We start from the raw sequence: 21,550 nt of genomic DNA on the forward strand, positions 1-21,550 counted from the left end.
TCCTCACATTAGAAGTCTGAAGCTGTGTTACAATTTCTGTGGAACATACTTCACCTGCTTATTTGTTTAAAGGAATCATTTGGGGCGTCTGGGTGACTCAGTCGGTTAAGCATCCGACTCTTGATTTTGGCTCAGGTCATGATCACAGGGCTGCGAAATTGAGCCCTGAGCTGGGTTCCACACTGGGCATGGAGCTGCTTGAGATGCTCTCCCTCTCACTCTGCCCCTCCCTGCTCACACACACTCTCTCTCTCTGAAAAAAATCATTTAAAAATGATAAAGTTTTATACAGATGATGACGTATATCCTATAAATGCTGGCTACCAAAGCAGGAAAATTGGTATTGGCCCAAACCTAAAATGCTGGACTATTTATGTTGTGACATTTTGTATTCTCATTCAAGAGACACTAGGAGTGCTAATGCAGTCTATTATTTAAAATCAGGCCATACATATCATAAAACAAATTGTCCTACTCCATGATCCCAAAGAAAAATGGCCCATCAATATTACAGTGATGCCATAGGAAGACATATTTCAGGATGAATTTGCTGCAATTCATTAGCCTATTTCTCGAATAATTTTGAAAAATTCTTGGAGAATGGGCAGAGTAGTCTGCAGACACAATCTTCAGTGATTTGATTCATACACTGAGTGGAAGCCAACTGATGGGCATGTGGGAAGCTTTATGAGAGAGCTCCCCAGATGATTATTAGCTCTTCTCTTTTTAAAGAAACTTCTAAGAGCCTTAAAAGAGCAGCATACTAGATAGGTAAAGGACTGCGACTTAATAAGATCGATGGAAAGTAGAAATCTGCATCAGCAGTTAATTCTGTTTTCAACTAAAAATGATACAAAATTTTATCTTAGTACATGTAGTAATTGCATTTAGAAATCCACATTTAAGAAAATCAAAGGCGGAACATTCTATGAGAATTTTAGGATTTCAATGACCCTTCCTTCCCTCTGAGCTTCTCACCAAGAGAGGAGACACACAGGATGAAAAGGAAAATGGGAAACAATTTATCATTTTATTTTTTTGGGCAAACAGCTGCAAGCTTCCAGCCTAGTGTTTTGGTAAAAGGTGAATGTGGAAGGTCAATTTTAGGACAGGAGGCAGAAATGTACTTCTTGCTTCTTTCCTTCCCGGCATTCATCTTACTACTCCTGTCTCCTAAAGTATTTGCTCTTCCATCCTATAAGTGACACAGGTTCTCTCTCCCTTATTTCAAGGGAGAGTCTATGCACAGCACATCACTGATATGAGAAGAAACAACACAGGCCCAAAGAAAGAATGAGTGTATGTGCATTCAAGAAGCAGGCGGGGGTGGCTCCCATATGTGGAGGGCAGTGGGAGTTGATACGGCTGGAGAGCAAAGAGGTTCTAACCCTCATTTCAAGCCAACAGCATCTCGGGAAGCCAAAGGAGACAGCAGGCCCATTGCACAAACAGACCCACTGCACAAAAGCCATGATTTGAAAACAGGGACACCATCCTGGAACAGAATGGAGACAGTGCATCTTGGCTACGCCAACCAATTTCTTTGGGGGGAAGAAATAGAAAAGGAGTAAAGGGAGAGAACTTCTGGTTCTGGCTATACCATAGTCTGAAAACCTTCCTTATATCATACTTGATGAAATACAACAGAAGCTATTTCAGATGCACATGCCAGAAATGAAGAGGAAATTAAGAACAGAGTAGTAAGCCTGTGACTGAATGCTGTGATTGCCATCGGATTGGACACGGAAGGAAAGAAGGGATGACAGGAAATACAACTATGGATTGAAAGAGAGTAATAGCTGAGTCTCTGGCATGAACCTTCGTCCTAGAAGGACATTCACTGAAAAGATATTAAGTAGAAAAATCCCACCCGGAGGCCCAGTGACAGGACAAGTGGGATCTCTGTATTGTCATGGCTTTGGGTGGGAAAATCAAGTCCCTGCTAGGGTAGCCATCCCAGGTCTCATCTCCTGTGGATTTGAGGTTAGAATTTATGCCATTTACTTTGACATGGAAAGCCTTCGAACTTATAAATGAATGTAGAATTGGTTTCTTGGTGATATTCCATGGATTCCTGATAGAAAAAAATAATTCACACACTTAAACCATAAGGGACTATCATAGATAAAATAAGTCCTGCTTACTATAAAGATACAATTTGAAATTACAAAACATACACAAGCATGTTTTCCATCACGAGTCAGTCAGCAGGCAGAACAAACAGCAAGATTATCTCAATAAATTGAGATAGCAGAAAAGTGATCTAAAATCCAAAGATTTATATAAGTATGTTGACATAATTAAAGAAAAAAGACTCAAAATCCTATTTAAAAAGAAGAGACTATTTTAAAAGAAATGTTTGAAAAACAAACATATAAATTCTAGAAGCAAAAATAGAAAAAGTAAAGATTTAAAAAATTAATGGATACATTTAAAGCAGATTATAGACAGTAGAAAAGAAAAACCTATAAACTACAAGATATCTGGAAAAATACCCAAATGCAGTCCAAGTTTATAAAATGATGGAAAATGTGACAGGTTACTACATATGGAGACAGAAAGAAAAGATCCAATATATATCTAAGACTTAAAGAAATAGGGAAAAAAGAAGGGAAGAGGAGGGAATATGTGAAGTGAAAATGGCTGAGAATATGCTCAAATTGGTAAAAGAATTCTCAGATGTAAAGTACAATGAGTCCTAAAGAAGACAAGTGACAGTGAATACATGTTTAGTCATATCATAAGGAAATACCAGAATGACAAAGACAAATTAAAAATAAAAACCAAAGGGAAAAGATACTACTTAAAGGGGAACCACAATTCAAGCAGTTTCTCAATCTCAGCACCATGTGGGACCAGATAATTCTGTGTTGTTGGGGGCTGCTGTGTGCATTGTAGGCCGTTCAGCAGCATCCCTGGACTCTGTCCACTAGAGCTAGGAGCACCCTCCCCTCAGCTGTGACAACCAAAAATGTCTCCAGACATGGCCGAACATCCCTGCTGGGCAGCACTGCCCCTGGTTAAGAACCACTAACAGACTGATGACGGAATCCTCAGTAGCAACATGAGAAGACAGAAGGCACTGGAATAATATTTTTCAAAATGTCTATGGAAGAAAACTACTAATGTAGATTTGTATACTCGGTTAAACCGTAATTCAAGAGCAGGGGTAAAATCTTATTATTTTCAGAAAAAGATTACAGAATATGCTGAAACTTACTGAAAAAAATATGCAATGGATATTCTTCAGGAAGTAGAAATATTAAACCCAAAAGGACGGAATGGGATGCAAAACACAATGGTGATGAAGAGATTAATAAACATGTGAGTCAAACTAAATAAACACTGACTATATTAAAAAATGACTAATTTGTGGGTGCCTGGGTGGCTCAGTGGGTTAAAGCCTCTGCCTTTGGCTCAGGTCATGATCCCAGGGTCCTGGGATTGAGCCCCGCATCGGGCTCTCTGCTCAGCAGCGAGCCTGCTTCCTCGTCTTTCTCTGCCTGCCTCTCTGCCTACTTGTGATCTCTGTCAGATAAATAAATAAAATCTTGAAAAAAATGCTTTAAAAAAAATTAAAAAATGACTAATTTGAGAAGTCGTAAAATAGGAGGGACGTAAAATACAGACAGTGATAAAATATTTAAGATGAGAGGGGGATGGAAATTCGTGCTTTCCAAAATCTCTGAGTCGTTCAGGAGAAAGGCAAAGATACTCAGTATGACCTTGGGGTAGGGATGATTTCTTGAATTTGATACACCCACACAAAACAAAACATAAAGGACATTACTGATAAATATCAAGTACTATCTCATGAAGTTTATAATAAGCATATTTCACAACTCAACAACTTCAACCTTCGGTGTCTGGGCCAGAGATAGTCATACTCATATGTACCAAGAGACACGGGCAAGGAAATTTACTTCAGTACTGTTACATCAGCAGATAAAGGAGCAACAAACTAACCTTCTACCTGCAAGGAAATCAGTAATTTACAGACAGCTCATTCTTCCAAGGGAACACTATATAGCTGTTAAAATGAATTCTACTGATTTACAAAAACGTACCTTTGTTACTTTGGGGAGAACGGCAAAGTGATGAGAGTGGCTTCTTGTTATATTTGTAATACTATATTTCTTTCATAAAAAGAGAACTACAATATGGCAAAAACTTAACATGTACTTTTCTCTCAAGAACGGATACCTAGGAGGGGTGCCTGGGTGGCGCAGTCGGTTAAGCATGGGGCTCTTGGTTTCGGCTCAGGTCATGATCTCAGGATCATGGGATCCATCACGGAGCCTGCTTGAGAGAGTCTCCCCCTCCCTGCCCCTCCCACTTGTGTTCTATGTCTCTCTCTAAAATAAATAAATCTTAAAAAAAAAAAAAAGAAAGAATGCATACCCAGGTAACTTTAAGTGGAGATTAATAATTACTATTTGTGTTTTTCTGTATATTTCAAAAGTTTCATTAGCCATTTGGCCAGAAAAAAGAGGAATACAAAGGTTTTCTTTTCTTTGACATCCTCGTAGCATCCCAAGGTGGAGTTAGGGGTATGTCAAGGGCCATCAGTGTGCTTCCTCTCACCAAAAGTTTCACTTCCAGAAAAAAATGAAACTATCCCTTAATAGCTTGATTTTTTTTCTTTTAGAACAAAATGTAGGTGGCAGTGATTTGGGACTGTAGATACTTTCTATTAATTTGATTAACTACTTAAGACAGTTTTTCCTACATTATTTTAAAATGTCATCACCATATATAGCAATAATGATGACAGAGAAGATAATAAAGCCATTTTCTGCTTCGTTTGTAATGGACATACAAAGCACTTTCATAAAACAGTTCTCATATCCTTCAATAGATACATGATTTAGGGGAGTAGATTTGGTTTCCATCTTTTCAATGGATAAAAGGTCCCACAGAGTGTCTGCTTTCCTAGACCAGAAGGAACATGCAAGGTGATATGGGCCAATCCCTTCAACTACCAAGTTGGAATACTACTTATCCTGCCAAACCCCCACCGTTGTGGAAGGGAGCACAAGAGGAGAAAATGTGTAGGAAAGCCCTGGGGGAATGGAAAACCCTCTGCAAATGTATGGCTATGTTGTAATTTTAATTAGTGCCTTTAGTACTTCTTTTAATAAAACCCTTTCCTATAACATATAGACTTAATATTAGGCAGACTCAGAACTCTTAGGATATATTTTAGGTGAATGATTTTTAATGAGAAAAAAAATGTAAATTGCACCTATAGCAGGATTTTTAATACTAAAAAATATGTAAAGACAAAATTTTGAGAAGAAATATAGTAAAATACCACCATTTGTTTTTGGATAATTTTTTAAAATATATTTTTATTTCTCTTTTTCTTTTCTTTTCTTTTCTTTCTTTCTTTCCTTCTTTCTTTCTTTAAGATTTTATTTATTTATTTGAGAGAATGTGAGTGAGCACGAGCTGGAGGAGGGGCAAACAGTGTTTTATTAGGTTCAGGTGTATAATACAGTGATTTAACCATTCTCTACATTACTCATCAAGGGCTCCTCAAGATAAGTATACTTTTAATTCCCTTTACCTATATCACTCATCTCCCATTTTAATAGTAAAGATTTCTGCTTCACTTAAGAAGGTGTTAAGATTTGGGACTTCCGTCAGCTATTATTCCAAGTAGCTGACTCTCAGGAGATTTTTGCAAATAAAGAAATAAGAATATATAAATATTTATATGGATAAATACACACACACACATACACACACACACACACATATATACATACATACACACACACAATGTGTGTGTGTGTGTATATATATATATATATATTGTCGCCACCTGCTGGCAGTCCTGTTCTACTGGGACTGTCTTCCATTCAGGTGAAATGAACTTCTATGCTAGAAATATGCTAGAATAGAAACTGCTATCTCATCTGTGTTTCAGTCATAATAATGGCAAAGTTGGTTGAATTAATTAAGTTTTTTTTTTCCTGGCTAGACCAGGCTTTATACTAGGCATTTGATTTCTCACAGTATCCAGAAGTATGAACCTTGAATGAAACTGTTTTTATGTAGGACACTCGAAGCACAGAGAGGTTATACAATTTCCCTGAAGCCACACAGTGAAGGACAGAGCTGAGCTACAAACCCAGAAAGTGGCAAATTCCTGCTGGTGCTGCTTCCAACTGCATGACAAACACCTCTGGTCAATCTTGAGTGTGAAAGCACTATTCACGGTGAAAATATTTATTAAAGAAGCATGAAGGGGTCGTGGAGAAGCAATGAAATGCAAGTCAGATGTCATGGGGATTCACATACCCCTCGCTTCCTTATAACCTCCCTGAGATGCTAAGCAGACACCACCCCAGAAGGAGCCTTCCCTTTCTCTGTACCTCATTCCTTGTTTTTCAAATTTTACCTCTGAATGAAATGAGATCATTAAAAATAGAATAACCTGAGTTTTATCATCTTTTTTCCCTGGCAGACCTGTCATCTTTAGGTTGTGACTCGAAGTGTTGCCTTCAGGTTTGCCAAAGAGAAACACACCAATGTCTATTCAACCGACCAGACCACCCAGGTGCCCCCCCAGATGCCTATGTAAATGTGCTTTTTGCATCTTTAGGTATAAAGCTATTTTCCACTGCATTGCCCAGTATCTGTTATTGGAGGCCTAATTTGAGAAATTACTCTAATTCCAGAAACACCCTGTTTCCACCGGAGAATATGCTTGCTCTCTGCTGTCAGGAAACAAGAGCACAAAGTTCTCTCGGGCTCTGGTGTCCAGGAAACGTAATTTATTGTTCAGTGGAGCCCATCTCCACGGTTGGGGGGGGGGGATGTCCCCTCCCTTGAGGTTCCCAATGCTTCCTTCCCTCCCAGGACCACTCACCCTTCTTTGCAGGTGTAAGTGACAGTGTTCCCAAAACTGAAGTTCCTCCCTGTGATGACAGCGTCTTTGATGGCTGGTGGTTCTCCACAGACAACGAGATGGCAGGTAGGTGGCGCTCTGTCCCAGCTGCCCGAGGCTGAGCATTCAAGGATGGAAGGGCCCTGTAAACTGGGAAAGAATGGCTATTATTCACATCCGTGGAGACGATTATATACAAAGAAGGGAAACCAGAGCGCTTCCGTCACCGAATGGGCTAAAACAACATCACAACGGCTGCAAAATAAAAGGGGCTCCCTGGTGCTGGAGTAGGGTCCTCAGACCTCGCCAAGGCATTATGTGGATGAGAAGGGGTTAATAGGCTGGTTGGGATCCAGCCATAATAGAGACAGACACCCAGGAAGTCAGGGTAACTGAGGTCAAAGGGCACTGTCCTTGTCCTGAGTCTGGGTATGTGCACTATATTGCTCCTGACTCTGACCTCCGGTCTTCCTTTGATTTCGCAAACCTCGTATCCCAATGGCGTCACTTATCCACCTTTGTTTGCCCACCTGAATCTGTGTGTGTCACCTGACTTTTTACTCACTGGATCTGTTTCACTTCAGATCCCGCTGGCCACATTTCTGACTGCAGCCTCGCCCTACTGTCCCTTCTGTTGGAACACACACATACACCCCCATGCATAACACTGATCAAATTAACCTGTTACAGTTTTAAGAACTTGGGCTGCGACATGCTTTTTGTAACATCCCATGCAATGTTCAGTGTAAGTGTGGTTAAGTTATGTTCCAAAAAAAAAAAAAAAAAAAATCCAGATACTATGCTATGCCTCCGAAACACTTTTTTGCTTTCATGTTTAATGACTGAATGTTTATAGTGGCTCAGCTAGAGCTCCCAGAGTCAAAGTCAGGTAGACTGTTTCCCTAGGTATTCCCAGCATATAAACTAGTCCTCACGAAGCATGCAAATCTGAGACTACATTTTACATTTAGAAACTTGTGTCTAAAGTCAGCTAGTTATATACAAATGAAACCTATGAAGTAAATAATGGGTAACGGGGTATTTTAGGAAGCTTGTGGTGTCTACGGACTTTACCTGTATCCGCTCTCACATGAATATGATGCAGTAGAAAGATAGGTAAGCCCACTCAAAATATATTTCCCATTATTTATGCTTTCAGGGCTAGAACACTTGACCAGTTCACACACAGGAAGAGAATGACTCCAAGAACCGCTAGCAAGACAGGATGATTCTTTATCACCATTCAGCATATATCCTTTATTACACCTAAAAAGGATAAATGGAGATTACAGAATACAATTTGCTTTATTTTGCATAATTTTATCAGTACCAAAACCTTTAAAAATATTGAGAATTTACACTTTACAATTTATTGGAAGAGTTCTTTCTTTTCTACTGAAATAATGCTTTAAAATTATTTCCAAGATTGAATAGTGTACATCTCCCCCAGAGGGAACCTTGCTGAGTGACAAGTAGAAAAATGAAGAGTTTGGCTTGTCCCCAGTTTACATCATAGATTAGTAGCTGCAAACAGAAAATTCCTAGTTTGAGAATGGTCTGGTTTAGTATGAGTGCCTGAGCCAAAGCTCCAGCTTATAACCAAGAACACTCCTTAGCTTGCAGGGCCTTCCTCCATGGCACCGGTCCTCAAGGATGCTGGTCACAATGATAAGTTACTTGTCAAGGGATTTAAGGATTCTAGATAGGAATGCTACCATTAGGTTACTGAACTTGATTCCTTTGCACTACACATAATCCAATTAATTGCATATCAATTAAAAAACATCCTTTGGGATTCTTCTTCTACCTTTCTTTCAGTTTTAGGTCAGACAGCACATCACCAACAATTTCTACAATGTCGTGTTAGTCTTACACACTTACCTATATGTTATTTTACTGCCATAGGTAAATGCTGACCCATCAATGCCACCATTTTCTGGAACAGCAGGTGCACCACAGTAAACAGCTAGAAGGTGCAAAAACAAAGGAAGTGTTGCTTTTCTCGCCACTGTGTATAAAAATCTCTAAAAGCTCAAGGGCAGCTCTAAGTTCTCTTGTCACGTTTAAAGATGAGCCCAATAGTTGGGTATTAAATACAAAGAATATTGATACAATTTAACACACAACACATCTATACCTTAAATTTCTAGTATTGCCAAACACCATGAACCTGGGGGAATTTATGAAACATACCTTCGCAATATGGTAACAGATGACTCCATTCTCCAGATTCCAAACATGTGATTTTGGATACTCCCAACAGCTGGTATCCTTCCTCACACGAGAATGTGACTTGGGCGCCCACTGTATAAACCTCACCAGAAGAGTGGCCATTTTCTGGATTTCCCGGAGCCTTACATTTTATAGGTTCTTGAAAGAGAGAAAAAGTTTGTGTGGGACAATGAATGGTGTTCACACAACCATGCAGGGTCTCACGACAAAAAAATTTCACTACAGTTAAAGTACCAGTTAAATCTTGGAGAGGGGGGAAGCATTTGAAGGGAGATATGGAAAGGGCTGGGGTACACTGGACATTAGACGAGAACATACATTTAACAGGCATTTAAACGATAATATTTTGAAACACAGTGACTAACAAAAATATACAAAATTTATCTGGCTAAAAGGGAGTTGTTTATTTGGAAGTAGTGTGGTACCAGGGGTTTATTAGAAGAACTTTTGCTCCTCCTACCTCCCCTGACTTCATGCCTACCTTTTTAAAAGAAACTGGCTTTCTATCAAATGGAGCTAAAGGCCGTCCCCTAGGCAGATGTGAGAAAAATCCCCAGCCTCCCTTTCCAAACAGACTACGGATCAGAAATCCTTTCTATGTATGAATTTGTGGTTGGTCACCATTTCTAGGACGAGAAGTAAGTTAAAGGGATATTTACGACTAGACTTGGATAGGAGTAAATATAATACTTGAATCATCAAAAAGGGAAGATATGTTGATTCAATCTTTCTGAAGGTCATTCTAGCCGTGTAAGTCAAGGACTTTATTTGTATTTATTTTTAAATTAATCTTAATTTAATTTTTAAATTTTTTTCTTTGGAGGGGGAGGGGCAGAGGGAGAATCTTAAGCAGGCTCCACACCCAGCACGGAGCCTGATGCTGGGCTCAGTCTCTCTCAGGACCCTGAGATCATGATCTGAGCCAAAACCAAGAGCCAGATATTTAATGTACTGAGCCACCCAGGCACCCCAGAAGTCAAAGACTTTAACTTTAAAAAAAAAAAAAAGTATTTATTTATTTCAGAGAGAGAGAGAGAGCACACACAAGTTGGGGGAGGCGCAGAAGGAGAGAGAAAGAGAGAGAATCTCCAGCACGCTCCGTGCTGAGTGTGGAGTCTGATGCGGGTCTCGACACTGCAACCCTAAGATCATCACTTGAACTGAAATTAAGAGTTGGATGCTTAACAGACTGTGCGACCCAGGTGCCCCATAAGTTGAGAACTTTAAATGAATCCTCTCAAAGAGTAAATGCCATTATAAGACTTGATTTTGAGACTTCCTCTTTACTTTCTATTTTCTGGGAGTTGGGCCTGTATTACCAAAGTTATGATAAAATCTAGAGATGTGATAAGGGAACATGTCAATTTTTTTCAATAACGTAATTCTGTGTGGCTGAGGCAGGGGAAACATACTGATGGTGAAGTTGCTCTGTCTTCTTTGCTCTGACTGTGGCCACAGAGGCCGGTGATGATATTTCTAAATCCCCTCTCTTATCCCTGTACTATGCAGGTGTTGTTTCAACATTCTGGTGGTATGGTTGGCTCTCTGTTTTATTTTCCAGAGATTGGGAAGTTGGGAGATGCACAAGGCTCATTTAAAGCTCCTTTATGGTTACTTGTATGTCTTTTTTTTTTTTTTTTAAGATAGTTTTTCTCTTCTCCACCTGTCCTTTGGACTTGAAAATACTGTTGTATTTTTAAGTAACATACCTTTGAAATATATACTTAAATAAAAAAAAATTAATAAGCTTCCCAATTATACACATACTAGTTACCTGCACAGTTTTTACCATCTCCTGTGTGGGGTGGGATACATGAGCAAATGTAGGATCCATTTGTATTCAGGCAGGAAGCATACTCACTACAATCTGACCCAACTGCGCATTCATCAACGTCTAAAATGAAGATAGCTTACAGGTAGTGAAGTTGATTGATTTTTTTCTTATATATCAAATACTCTTTTTTTTTACTCGTAAATCATTACATATTGCTTAATGCATAATACTATAGATACTTTTATAGAGTGAAAATATACTAAATATAGTAGTCATGATCACATTGCAGACACACAATAAAAGCTATTATTCCCCCACGTTAGAGGTGGTAAGTACAAGAACAGAGATAGATGGAAACAGTCTCAATATCGAGCCTGGTAGCAATTCCAAATATTTCTGGCATGTCTTGGGACAGCTGCTTTGTCACTGTGGCTTGCCCAGGGCTTACTGGGATGAGATGATGTTAAGAAAGGAATGTCACAAGAAAGCCTCAGGAATTCGGGAAGACTGTCTCCCAGGGAGCTAGAATGAACCCAGATGGTATTGCCAAGATTTATCTCACCAAGGCACGATGGTGCGATGCCATTCCAGCTTCCGTTATCTGTACAGAACATCCTCGAGTCACCCAGCAAATAGTAGCCATTGTTGCACTGGTAGGTCACTGTGCTGCCAGCGTGGAAATCCTCAGCTGAATAAAAGCCGTTCTCCAGAGGGGGCGGCACCCCGCAGCGGATGCCTGTAAGGGGGCCGGGAAGAGCACAGCTACATGCCGAGCGAAATGCTCAATGCACATTTTGTCTGTATTAAGCTAGCGGTTCAGTTAAGCGGGACTTTCTCGTTGCGCATAAACGCAGATGCAGAGCCCCGCGGGTGGGAGGGGGGGGGGGCCCAGGCTGTAGCCAAACTTGTGCCTTCGGCATCCAGCAGACCTTCTGGCTCAGAGCAGGCATGCCCTTCGTTAATGAAAACAAAACATTTATGAAGGTCCCACTAGACACCGTCACAGGTGCTGAAGTTACAGTGATGAACCAAGGAGACGAACTCCTGCCTTGCAGAACCTACTCTCTAGCGGGAGTAGAGAAACAAGCCAGGGGAAACACATACACCAGTGAGGACAGGTGGAGGAACTTCACTGATTGCTCCACCTAATGAAGCAGTTGGCTTCCCCTCAACCCTCACTTTGTATTTCCCTACTTTGCTTTATTTTTCTCCAAAGCCCTTACTTCTGGCCCTGGTTCTTCTTCACTATAAATAAACCATATTTACTTGTTATTTCCTGTCTCTCTCATTTCAGTGTAAACTCCATAAAAGACACTTTCTCCAAGCTGTTGCATCGCTAGGACACAGATCATTGTCTAGCACATAGTACGTGGTTTAAAATCCCTGAGTAAATAAATGACTGGATGCATCCAACTCAAGAGATCTTTTCCCGTTTCCCACCCAGCTGTAACCCACCTCTATTGGGGCTCCAGCTCCCAGCTCCGTCTTCCCGTCCCATCCTGTTGCCTATCCCACCCAGGGGGCAGCCACAGGGCTGGTCCCTTCATCGCCCATCTCCCTCACAGAGAGTGAACTATTCCATGAATATCTACTGTGGTGTATTTAGCTTTTATCTAGCCTTCCTAAAAAGCGTCCCTGTGCTCCAGCATCGGTCAGGAGCTACTGAAAGGCCATCCACAAAGGCAGCTCACGTTCACAGTGGGGGAGTGGTTGTGTCCACTGTCCTTGATTCAGACAGTACTGCACAGGGTTCCCAACCATCTGGAAGCCTGGATCGCAGAACACACTGACTTTGGAGCCTGGCTTTAAGTCGGCTGATGCGGTTCGCAGATGAGGTACTGATCCTTCTAAAGGTGGACAATCTGCGGGCAGAGAGCACAGGCACACGACTCGTCAGCACCCTCGTGGCAGCGCCACCAGGTCAAGCGTCTCAAATCACGTGTTGTGCCAGCCTCTGAGAGTCACGCTACTGCTACTAAGCCACACATGCTACAAGGTGACAAGTGACCAGATTACTGGCAAGCAAAGCGACTAAAAAAACAAACCTTATTTGAGGCCACCACTTTTCCTCTTGCCACAAAAGTCAGCTGAATTTTTTTAAGGAAAAAGTGGTAGTTTAGAAATATTAATGAAATGTACTTGTAAGTTATCAAAACCCCTGAATTCTAGGACAGATTTAGAAACCTCTTCATATACATTGAGTTTTATGACCATTCAGAGCTGGATTAGGCAGTGTGTGGGCTGTCATGCCCACTGCTTTTCTCTCTGTGCCATCTGTCCCTAGACAGCTGCTAAGAAGTTACGAGTGCCCATCTCGCACAGGACAGGGCTTTGGTGACATTTGAAAAATTAACCATATCCTTCCTCTAACCCTATTTTCCTAATCTTATTTTACCGTCATCCAAGTTTTCTCCACAGTGAATTCTGTACGCTCCAATATAGCATGTGTTTAAGTATTAAAAAAATAAATCCTTTGGATAAAGGTAGAGTAAGGGTGAATCACTAGCTAAACAACAGACAGACAGGCACACGCTACTTGACCAACGGTGCGTTTTGGAATCATCTCCTTTTGCAGGAAAATCTTGGGAATAGTCAAGAGATGGCAGTTTATAGAAGGAGAACATTCTAACCGGAACAGAATATGCTCTTGTAATTGATCTTCACTTTTCCCACAATTCCAGACAGGAAATCAGGCCAGGCCAACACATTTCCTTTTTTGAGTTCCTCTGGGCATGACGTAGCCAGTGACTTCACCTGGAAGTTTAAACATGCGTCTTTAGATAAACCTTATCTGTTTCAGTATGACAGTTATTATATCTTAATTGAGTCATCTTGAAAACAGATCTGGGGGGAGGCTGGGGAAGGGAAGGAGGCTTTTGTACAGTATGATTTCAGGGGTAATAGAGAAGTCTCTTCCCTCCCTCTCTCTCCTCCACGCCCTTTCTCCCTTTTTCCAAATAATGGCAGTTGCCAGATAGTCTGAAATTCTCCACCCAGAATTTCTTGTCTCAAGCTCTGCAGTTTATTGAGGTGTTGTAGAGGTTCCCCATACCACATTCTCCTGTCTTCTGCCTCTGATCTAGAGGTGGGTAAACTGAGGCCTAGACAAGTTCTGCCACTATAATAATAAGGGTAGACATCCGGAAGCCCTCGCTATGTAGCAAACAAGACCATGACTCTACCTGTCGTGTTGTGCGTGATCTGCTGAAACTCTACTACGCTATCTGCCCATCTTTCACAGATAAGAAAACCAAGGCTTCGAGAGATGGAGTTAACATGTTCAAAACCAGCACAACAAGGTTGTGGTAGAACTGGGATTTGAACCCAGGCTGTCGGACTCCAGACTGGCTTTACCACAGGCTCCTCTGATACTCTCTAAACATGGTTTTATGGCCAGCCCTCGATTTCTGCATCTTTGGTCAGAGGGATGTGAACCGGTATTCTGATTCTCTCAAGCTTGGAAATTACAAGATATCTTAAAATTATCTTGTCTAATGAGATTTAAATACATCACCAAGAAACTGAAAAGGGGATTCACTGAAAGTGACTGCTGATAACCTCCGCCTAGCTTAGTCTATGACCATAGCGTCAAATGATATCGGCGGTCAAGTCTGAAAACCCAGAGGCTGCAGTAAGATATGACATCATTAGTCTGTTCACATTTTCACTAGGTTTGTACCTTTGCAGCTCATTACTGTCATACACTGAAAATGGAATTGACCTGCTGTGGAGACAGGACATAGTCCCAGAGGTTCAGCTGGCTTATGGAGCCCACAAAAGACTCAGCTGGGTTGAATCCTTCTCCTTTTTGGTCTTGTTCTTGCCCAACAACTAAGGCACCACCACCTAAAGACAGGAGAGAAATAAGGAGGAAGACTGACTTCATGTCTGTTATTCCAAAAATGCGAACTTGTTGAAATCACTGCCAATATAAAGGTATCAGGGAAAATTGTTGAACAACCAAATTACCTACATGTTTTACCTATAAGGACAATTTCAATATTTTATCTAGAGCAACTTAAAAAATAGCCACAGAAGGTTTAGAATATTAGATTTATAAACATTTAACTATAAAAACTGCACATATACATACATATGTGCCTTTAATATTTTATGTCAACAAAACAGGTGAGTTCTGTTTTACCTCTGTCCTTGCAGGAAGTCACCTTCCATGACAAGCTACCAGGAACTGCTCTTCATTTTCTTCTTCTTAATCCTGAAATGCTTAAATTTCTACCACCAGTTCTAAGGTAACTTCTAAATTTGCCAGTGGCAAATTCAATGGAAACGCTTCATAGTCACCTCTGCTGATTTCTCTTTATCATCGGTTCCTACCCGCCATTTCATTCTATTAAACTGTCCTTCCGGGATGTACTGGGCGGTCTGTGTTTGCCCCTCCAGAGACACCTGCCACCCTCCTCAACTCTGCTGTGTGCCCACAAAGGTTCACACCCTCTGGCTGCCTTGTTCCTCTGGCTTCTGTTTATACCTGCCCAATGGAAGGACCAACCAGAGATAAGAAAGTCATATGAAAGAGAAGTTTAGTTTCCTGGATACCATCCTCCCAGGCAAGGTTTAGGTTTGCTTAAATTCTGGCAACAACTCCCACTCCTTGTCACCTTGGGCCCATCTCTTGGGCCATTCCATTGTCGCTAGTCATGGGTGTGTTTTACTGTCATTATTTTGGTTCTCTTAATTCTGCCCACACCTTTGAAAATCCACCCTTCCTTAAACTCTCTTTAGTTCTCCTCCTTCGGGGCGCCCCCCGGTTTCCTGCCAGGGCCTGGGCTGATTTCACTTTCTTTTCATGAAGTCATCCTTTCCTGGTTCTCCTCAAATCTTTGTGCTCATTCTCTCTCTCTTCTTTGCCTGCCTCTTAAGACGCTGATGCACTCAGGCTTCTCATGGCCTCTGCTCTTCTTCCTTCAACAATCTCCCCATCTGATCTCAGTCCTGCCAATTGATATATGTAGAATCCCTTTCCGTGATTTCCCAAACTATGTCCTTTTCTTATTAAAGCAATCATTAAAAATTGATAAACACACAGAAGAAAATTTGAAAAAATAAAGCATAAGGAATTCTTATCCAGAAAAAAAATCACTTAATGGTTTTGTGTATTTCCTCCTAGGTTTTATTTTTATCATTTTTTTTCAGCATATGTGTATGTGTGTGAGAGGTTTCAAAAATACAACTCAGGATCATACTATATATGATGTTTGAATCTGGCTTTTCTTCTTGGACACGGACATTTCATTAAAACTCATTTCATGAGTTTTAATAGCTATTTTATAAATGAATACATAATAATCCATACTTTGCTTAATTAATTAGTTAATTAAACAACCATTTCTTATTAGATACTGGAGTTGTTTCCAACTTTGGTACAAAAGTATCACTGAGATAAATATATTGATATATGAGTATTTATTCAGACCACTGATTATTTCCTTTAACCTGATTCCTGGCAGTTGAATTGTTGTTTGTATGCCAAGGGTTTCTCTAAGGTTCTCGAAGGAAGTTTCTAAATTGCTTCCCAGAAAGGTTGTATCAATTTTCATTCCAGCACTCTAAAGTGTCTTCTACACTGAATCCTTGCCAATCACATCCTATCACTAAAAACAACTCTGTCAATTTGATATCAAGTGGTATCAACCTATGTGTTTAGTTGCATGTACTCCTGTAATTAGAATTCAAACTCAGTATGTCTAAAATCCAATAGAAATTCTTCCTTCACCCCTAGCCCTGCTCTGATAATTGTCCTTTTTCCTAGAATTCCTCTCTCAGCTAACAGACTCTTCAATGGACCCAGTCCCCCCTGAAGCCAGCCACTCACTAAGATCTGTCAATTGGGGCTCCGTAACACTTATGCACTCCAACTCATCCTTACCTGCCGTGGTCAGACAACCACCTCCTTGGGTGGCTACTGTTACAGTCTCCGTGGTTTATTTTCTGATCCCTTTAACCTACTTTCACTCTTCTATCCGGGTTTATTTATTTTTCTTAAATATAGAAATGCGAGTTTTTTAACCATAGAGGAAATACATGGTCATTATGAAATATGGGAAAAGAATAAAGAAGAAAATAAAATCCACCTGCAATCCCACTATCCAGATAGCTGAAAGCAAGAATACTTAAAAGAAAAGGAAACACTGCCCCACTTTACCTAATGTCACTTCCTGTTGAAACATCTTTAATGTTTCCTTATTTACTACAAGGAACCTCCAACCTTTCTTCTTCCTGTCTTGTATGTCATAGAAGGATCTAAACAGAGCAAATGGATTTTCATATGTGATACTGAGAATCCCGTATCACCTAGTTCTTCTGCATTCTTTCAAACAAAAATTCCCTGAACACTTTTTATAAGACAGTCTGAATTCTATTTGAAAAGTGCATAAAAGACAGTATTAGCACTGCCCCAGTCTCTACACTGGATATACTTGCGTCCTATATACCCTATCACAAAACAAAACAAGCAACCAAAACATACCAGCAATTCCTCTCCTCCTTGGAAGACAATTTAGTAACCTTCCATGGTTAGTTCAGCCTGTGTCTTGCTAGTCTTACCATGAGTCCCCAAATGCATTTCTTACACAGAGTCACACAGCTCACCTAGGAAAAGCTTCTAGTAATTCAAAGTCTGGGTAATCAGGGAGTAGAAAATGGGAGAGAGAACTGTTGACCTTTGTGCAGAAGCAAGGACAAAAAAGCTAGCCAATGTGGGGTGCCTGGGTGGCTCAGTGGGTTAAAGCCTCTGGTTTCGGCTCAGGTCATGATCTCGGGGTCCTGGGATCGAGCCCCGCATTGGGTTGTCTGCTCAGCAGGGAGTCTGCTTCCCCCCCTCTCTCTGCCTGACTCTCTGCCTACTTGTGATTTCTGTCTGTCAAATAAATAAATAAAATCTTAAAAAAAAAAAAAGCTAGCCAATGTGATGTTCATCTAAGTGCTTCCATGCCTGGCATCGAACAGAATTATATTCCTTTAGCTAAGACATACCAGGTATGGGTGAACCAACAGAGAGGCCCACACCACCGTCAGATAGTTTCCCATCAATATAGACCTTCCAGGCTCCATCAGCACTCCTCCAAGTGATGGCAATGTGATGCCAACGGTCATCATTCACGGAGGGACAGTCTGTTATCTTTTCCTTGCCATTCACATAGAGAACCCAGCTGTGAAAAGATTCCAGGTAACAGAGTCATCGGTCATATGTCACACTCTCATCTATGGGACACATTACTATTCTTCTTCTCTTCCTTCTTTTTCTTTTTTTTTTGTATAGAAGCGTTTTGAGGAAAGCCATTACTTCTTTTTCTCCATTTGGACATAGTTCATAGAGGTAGAGTTGACTTAGAAATTACACTTTATTGGGGTTCCCTGAAAATTAGTTAATGCTTCTTAGACATGAAGGGGTAGGAATAGGTCTTAGGATAATGAGAGAAGTTGATCCAACTTGAGATAATTTACCAACTGTCTGTTCCAGAGAGAGTGAATCAAGAATGGAAGGGATGAGAATTGTACAAACATCAGACTGGTTTCTTTCCTTTGGAATGGATGTTTTCCTAAGACCAGGAACAAACTTCAGAGGTCTCATAGAAAGTGAGTTCTGTCTCTGGGTTGCCAAAGCAGTCACATGGCAGATGAAGTATGTCAATCCAAAGGCAAACATAATTGGAACTAAACAAAGATGACCAACAAAAAGAGAGTTCCAACAACCATGTCACTTTGGGGAATGTCAAAAATACTAAGGAGTTTGAAGTGAAATATCTTCAAAAGCAATTGGAGAAAGAGAAAAAAATAGGGAAAATTGATATGGAAGATAAGAATTCATTGAATACCTCTCTCCATATCTTCTTAGTCCTTTTTCATAGATGTTTTGGAAAATATGGTCTTTTTATAATACTAATTATTTCCCCTTTGTGTTTTCCCATTTTCCTTCCCTATTCAAGTGGGTAACAAGCTCTCTCTTTATATGTATTTTGCCTCAGGGAAGGTTTGTGCAAATTTCTTGGATTTTGTTTTTGAAAGCTCAGGTCCACTAAGGATAGGGTTTGAGGATGGGGAGGGTTCCATCAGAACAGTGAGAGTCCCATGGACTGAGGAGAGGCAAGAGAGCTCAGTGGGGCCTGTACCCTAATCCATAGCAACAGGAGAGAAATTTGGGCAGATCTGAGATGAAAAGGCACCACAGAATCTGTCTCGACTGGAGGTCGGGATTTCATGTAGCAAAGAGCTGTGATTCTGAAGGGTCTACGGAGGCTGAGGCAGTTCACCGCCTAGTGATAAGCAGTGTGGACTGAGGGCCAGTGATGGAAGTCCTGGGTAAGCCCGTGGCTCTTTAGCAAGACTCTGTGGGTTTCCAATAAGCTGTGAGGACCTAAGATAGGAAAAGCACTCAGTAGAGAAGGAAGGAGGGTAACAACTGAGATTGACCTTTCTGACAGCCCAGAGAGATGGGGGCCTGCAGGTGAATTAATTGATCCAAAGAGAAATAAACATCAGCTCTTATACCTGAGTCTACAGATGTGTTTATATTTAATATATGTGTTTCCCATGGGTCAATAATGTCACTGAAACCCTTGAACCCCTGCAGGCTCTGATATATAAAAGAAAGTGTCAGTCTTAAGAGTCAGAGTCTGTGACTTAGCTCTACCACTCCCAGAGTGTGAGATTTGGGGCAAATCATTGAGTCTCTCCGAAACTTTGCTTTGCTACCGAGAAAACTAGTTCCACAGGCCACTGCAAAGATCAAATGAAGTAACACTTAGCAAATAGCAAAACATAGTCCGTGCATAAGGTGCTATCATTGAAACTTTGCTTTCTTATAGAACGTGTCCAGATGCTCTGTTTGACAATTGTCACTCTGCTGTCCTCCTGGAGCACCTGATCCGCTTGCTCCTCTATCCCTCAACCCCACTGTCAGTTCTAACTTGGTCTCAGGATAAGATCTAGAGTATGGCTTTCCTGACATTTCTGCTTACCCATTATAATCGGTCAGGAGGAAGGTATTGTCACTGCCATTCTCAAGTGCATAGGAGATCGGTGTTCCATAATTATTGGTGTCATTGGATTTCATCCAGAATGTGCAGGTTACAGCCCAGAGAGATGGAAGCACACCATCTAGCATGACGTAACCATAGATACCCGAAACTTCAAAATCCAGGTTAAAACCTGAAGACTGGTCTGCAACAAATAGGAAAAGAGTGTGGACCATGGGAGGCATTTTTCAATTGTCTAAGGTAAGCAGCAGATATGCAGAACTGTTGTCAAAAAGTCCATTTCAGTCAATGTGATTTTATGGGAAGCAGTTTCAACATTAAATATATAGTATTTACAAAATATACAATACATTCTTTTAAGTAAAAGAATCAGTGGGTAACTAAGATAGGGAAAGCACTCAGTAGTGTCAGGAATCAGAGAAATAGGGACTAGCTGGAAGGAGATGTGGAATTGGGAAGTTAATAAAGACAGGGAACACTAATGCATGTCTGTATGCTGATGGGATGACTCCACAGAGCAGGGGAATTGAAGGTTCAAGAGAAAAGGGGGGGCAACTGCTAGGGCCACATTCCACCTCTACTCAGGGCCCTTGTTCATCCCTATTTCATGAGCAATTCAGCTCTGCCCCAATCCTGCATACCCCACTCAAGAAAACAAAAGCCCCACAGCTGAAAGACTCCAGCACCCTGAGAAAGCAGCTTGATTCTGACTCTCAGACATGTCCATGGACTCTGAGCTCCTAAATCAAGTGTCCTTTCTAAACATGTAGAAGGTGAAGAGTTCTAAATTTCATTTTCTCTGTTTTCCCTCTGAGCTTCATTTTCCTCACTTTTGCTATTGGGGATAATTGTAACTAGTCTGCTGGGTGGCTGTCAAGATTAAATAAATACAGGGGTGCCTGGGTGGCTCAGTGGGTTAAAGCCTCTGCCTTCGGCTCAGGTCATGATCCCAAGGTCCTGGGATCGAGCCCCACATCGGGCTCTCTGCTCAGCAGGGAGCCTGCTTCCTCCTCTCTCTCTGCCTGCCTCTCTGCCTACTTGTGATATCTGTCAAATAAATCAATAAATAAATCTTAAAAAAAGATTAAATAAATACATCGTTTTTGGAATGTAGTCAGTGCTCAGAACAGATAAAAATTGACATTGTTATGATCTCATTATTTTTAGTATTGTGATTAATAACACTGAGCTCACATATACCTGTTTCACACCTGCTGCCTGAAAATCCCGGCTGACATTTACAACTGTACGAGTTTAATTCATCCACACAGGTGGCCTGATTTCTACATGGGTTAGACTGACATTCATTGATGTCTATTTCACAATATGGTCCAGTGAAGCCTGCCGCACACTGGCACCTGAAAGAAACAAAATGTTACTAACACATAGAAATGCATTAGACTAAGTTGTCTCCCATTTATGACAACATTGTCTCAAAAAACTTTGAATACTGAAAAAGCTCATAGATGCAGAGAACAGACAGGTGGTTGCCCAGGTTGGGGTGGGATGGAGAAATGGGTGAACTGGGGTTTTGTTTTGTTTTTAATTTAGATAAATTGAGTAAACAACTCTGAATGATGAAACATATTTTCCACACCAAGAAAATGCTTTAACTGTTACATTTTTTTAAGTTCATTTAATTAAACCTATTTA

The 21,550-nt window shown here is 40.8% G+C and overlaps 1 protein-coding gene across 1 annotated transcript in view; it reads right to left on the minus strand.

The window, feature by feature from the left end:
* The window catches only part of SVEP1 (sushi, von Willebrand factor type A, EGF and pentraxin domain containing 1), a gene marked incomplete at both ends in the record, with an annotated part of 180,617 nt that overhangs the window by 45,510 nt on the left and 113,557 nt on the right, over positions 1-21,550 (minus strand). The window contains 12 exons of the mRNA XM_080820303.1: positions 6,878-7,045; positions 7,970-8,161; positions 8,777-8,861; positions 9,089-9,265; positions 10,902-11,021; positions 11,464-11,637; positions 12,593-12,763; positions 13,532-13,655; positions 14,623-14,747; positions 17,895-18,070; positions 19,880-20,081; positions 21,098-21,255. Coding sequence (XP_080676429.1) covers positions 6,878-7,045; positions 7,970-8,161; positions 8,777-8,861; positions 9,089-9,265; positions 10,902-11,021; positions 11,464-11,637; positions 12,593-12,763; positions 13,532-13,655; positions 14,623-14,747; positions 17,895-18,070; positions 19,880-20,081; positions 21,098-21,255 — 1,872 coding nt within the window. The remainder of the gene's footprint in view (positions 1-6,877; positions 7,046-7,969; positions 8,162-8,776; positions 8,862-9,088; positions 9,266-10,901; positions 11,022-11,463; positions 11,638-12,592; positions 12,764-13,531; positions 13,656-14,622; positions 14,748-17,894; positions 18,071-19,879; positions 20,082-21,097; positions 21,256-21,550) is intronic.

This window comes from Martes martes (assembly GCF_963455335.1).
Source record: "Martes martes genome assembly, chromosome: 12".
NCBI classification, from domain to species: Eukaryota; Metazoa; Chordata; class Mammalia; order Carnivora; family Mustelidae; genus Martes; species Martes martes.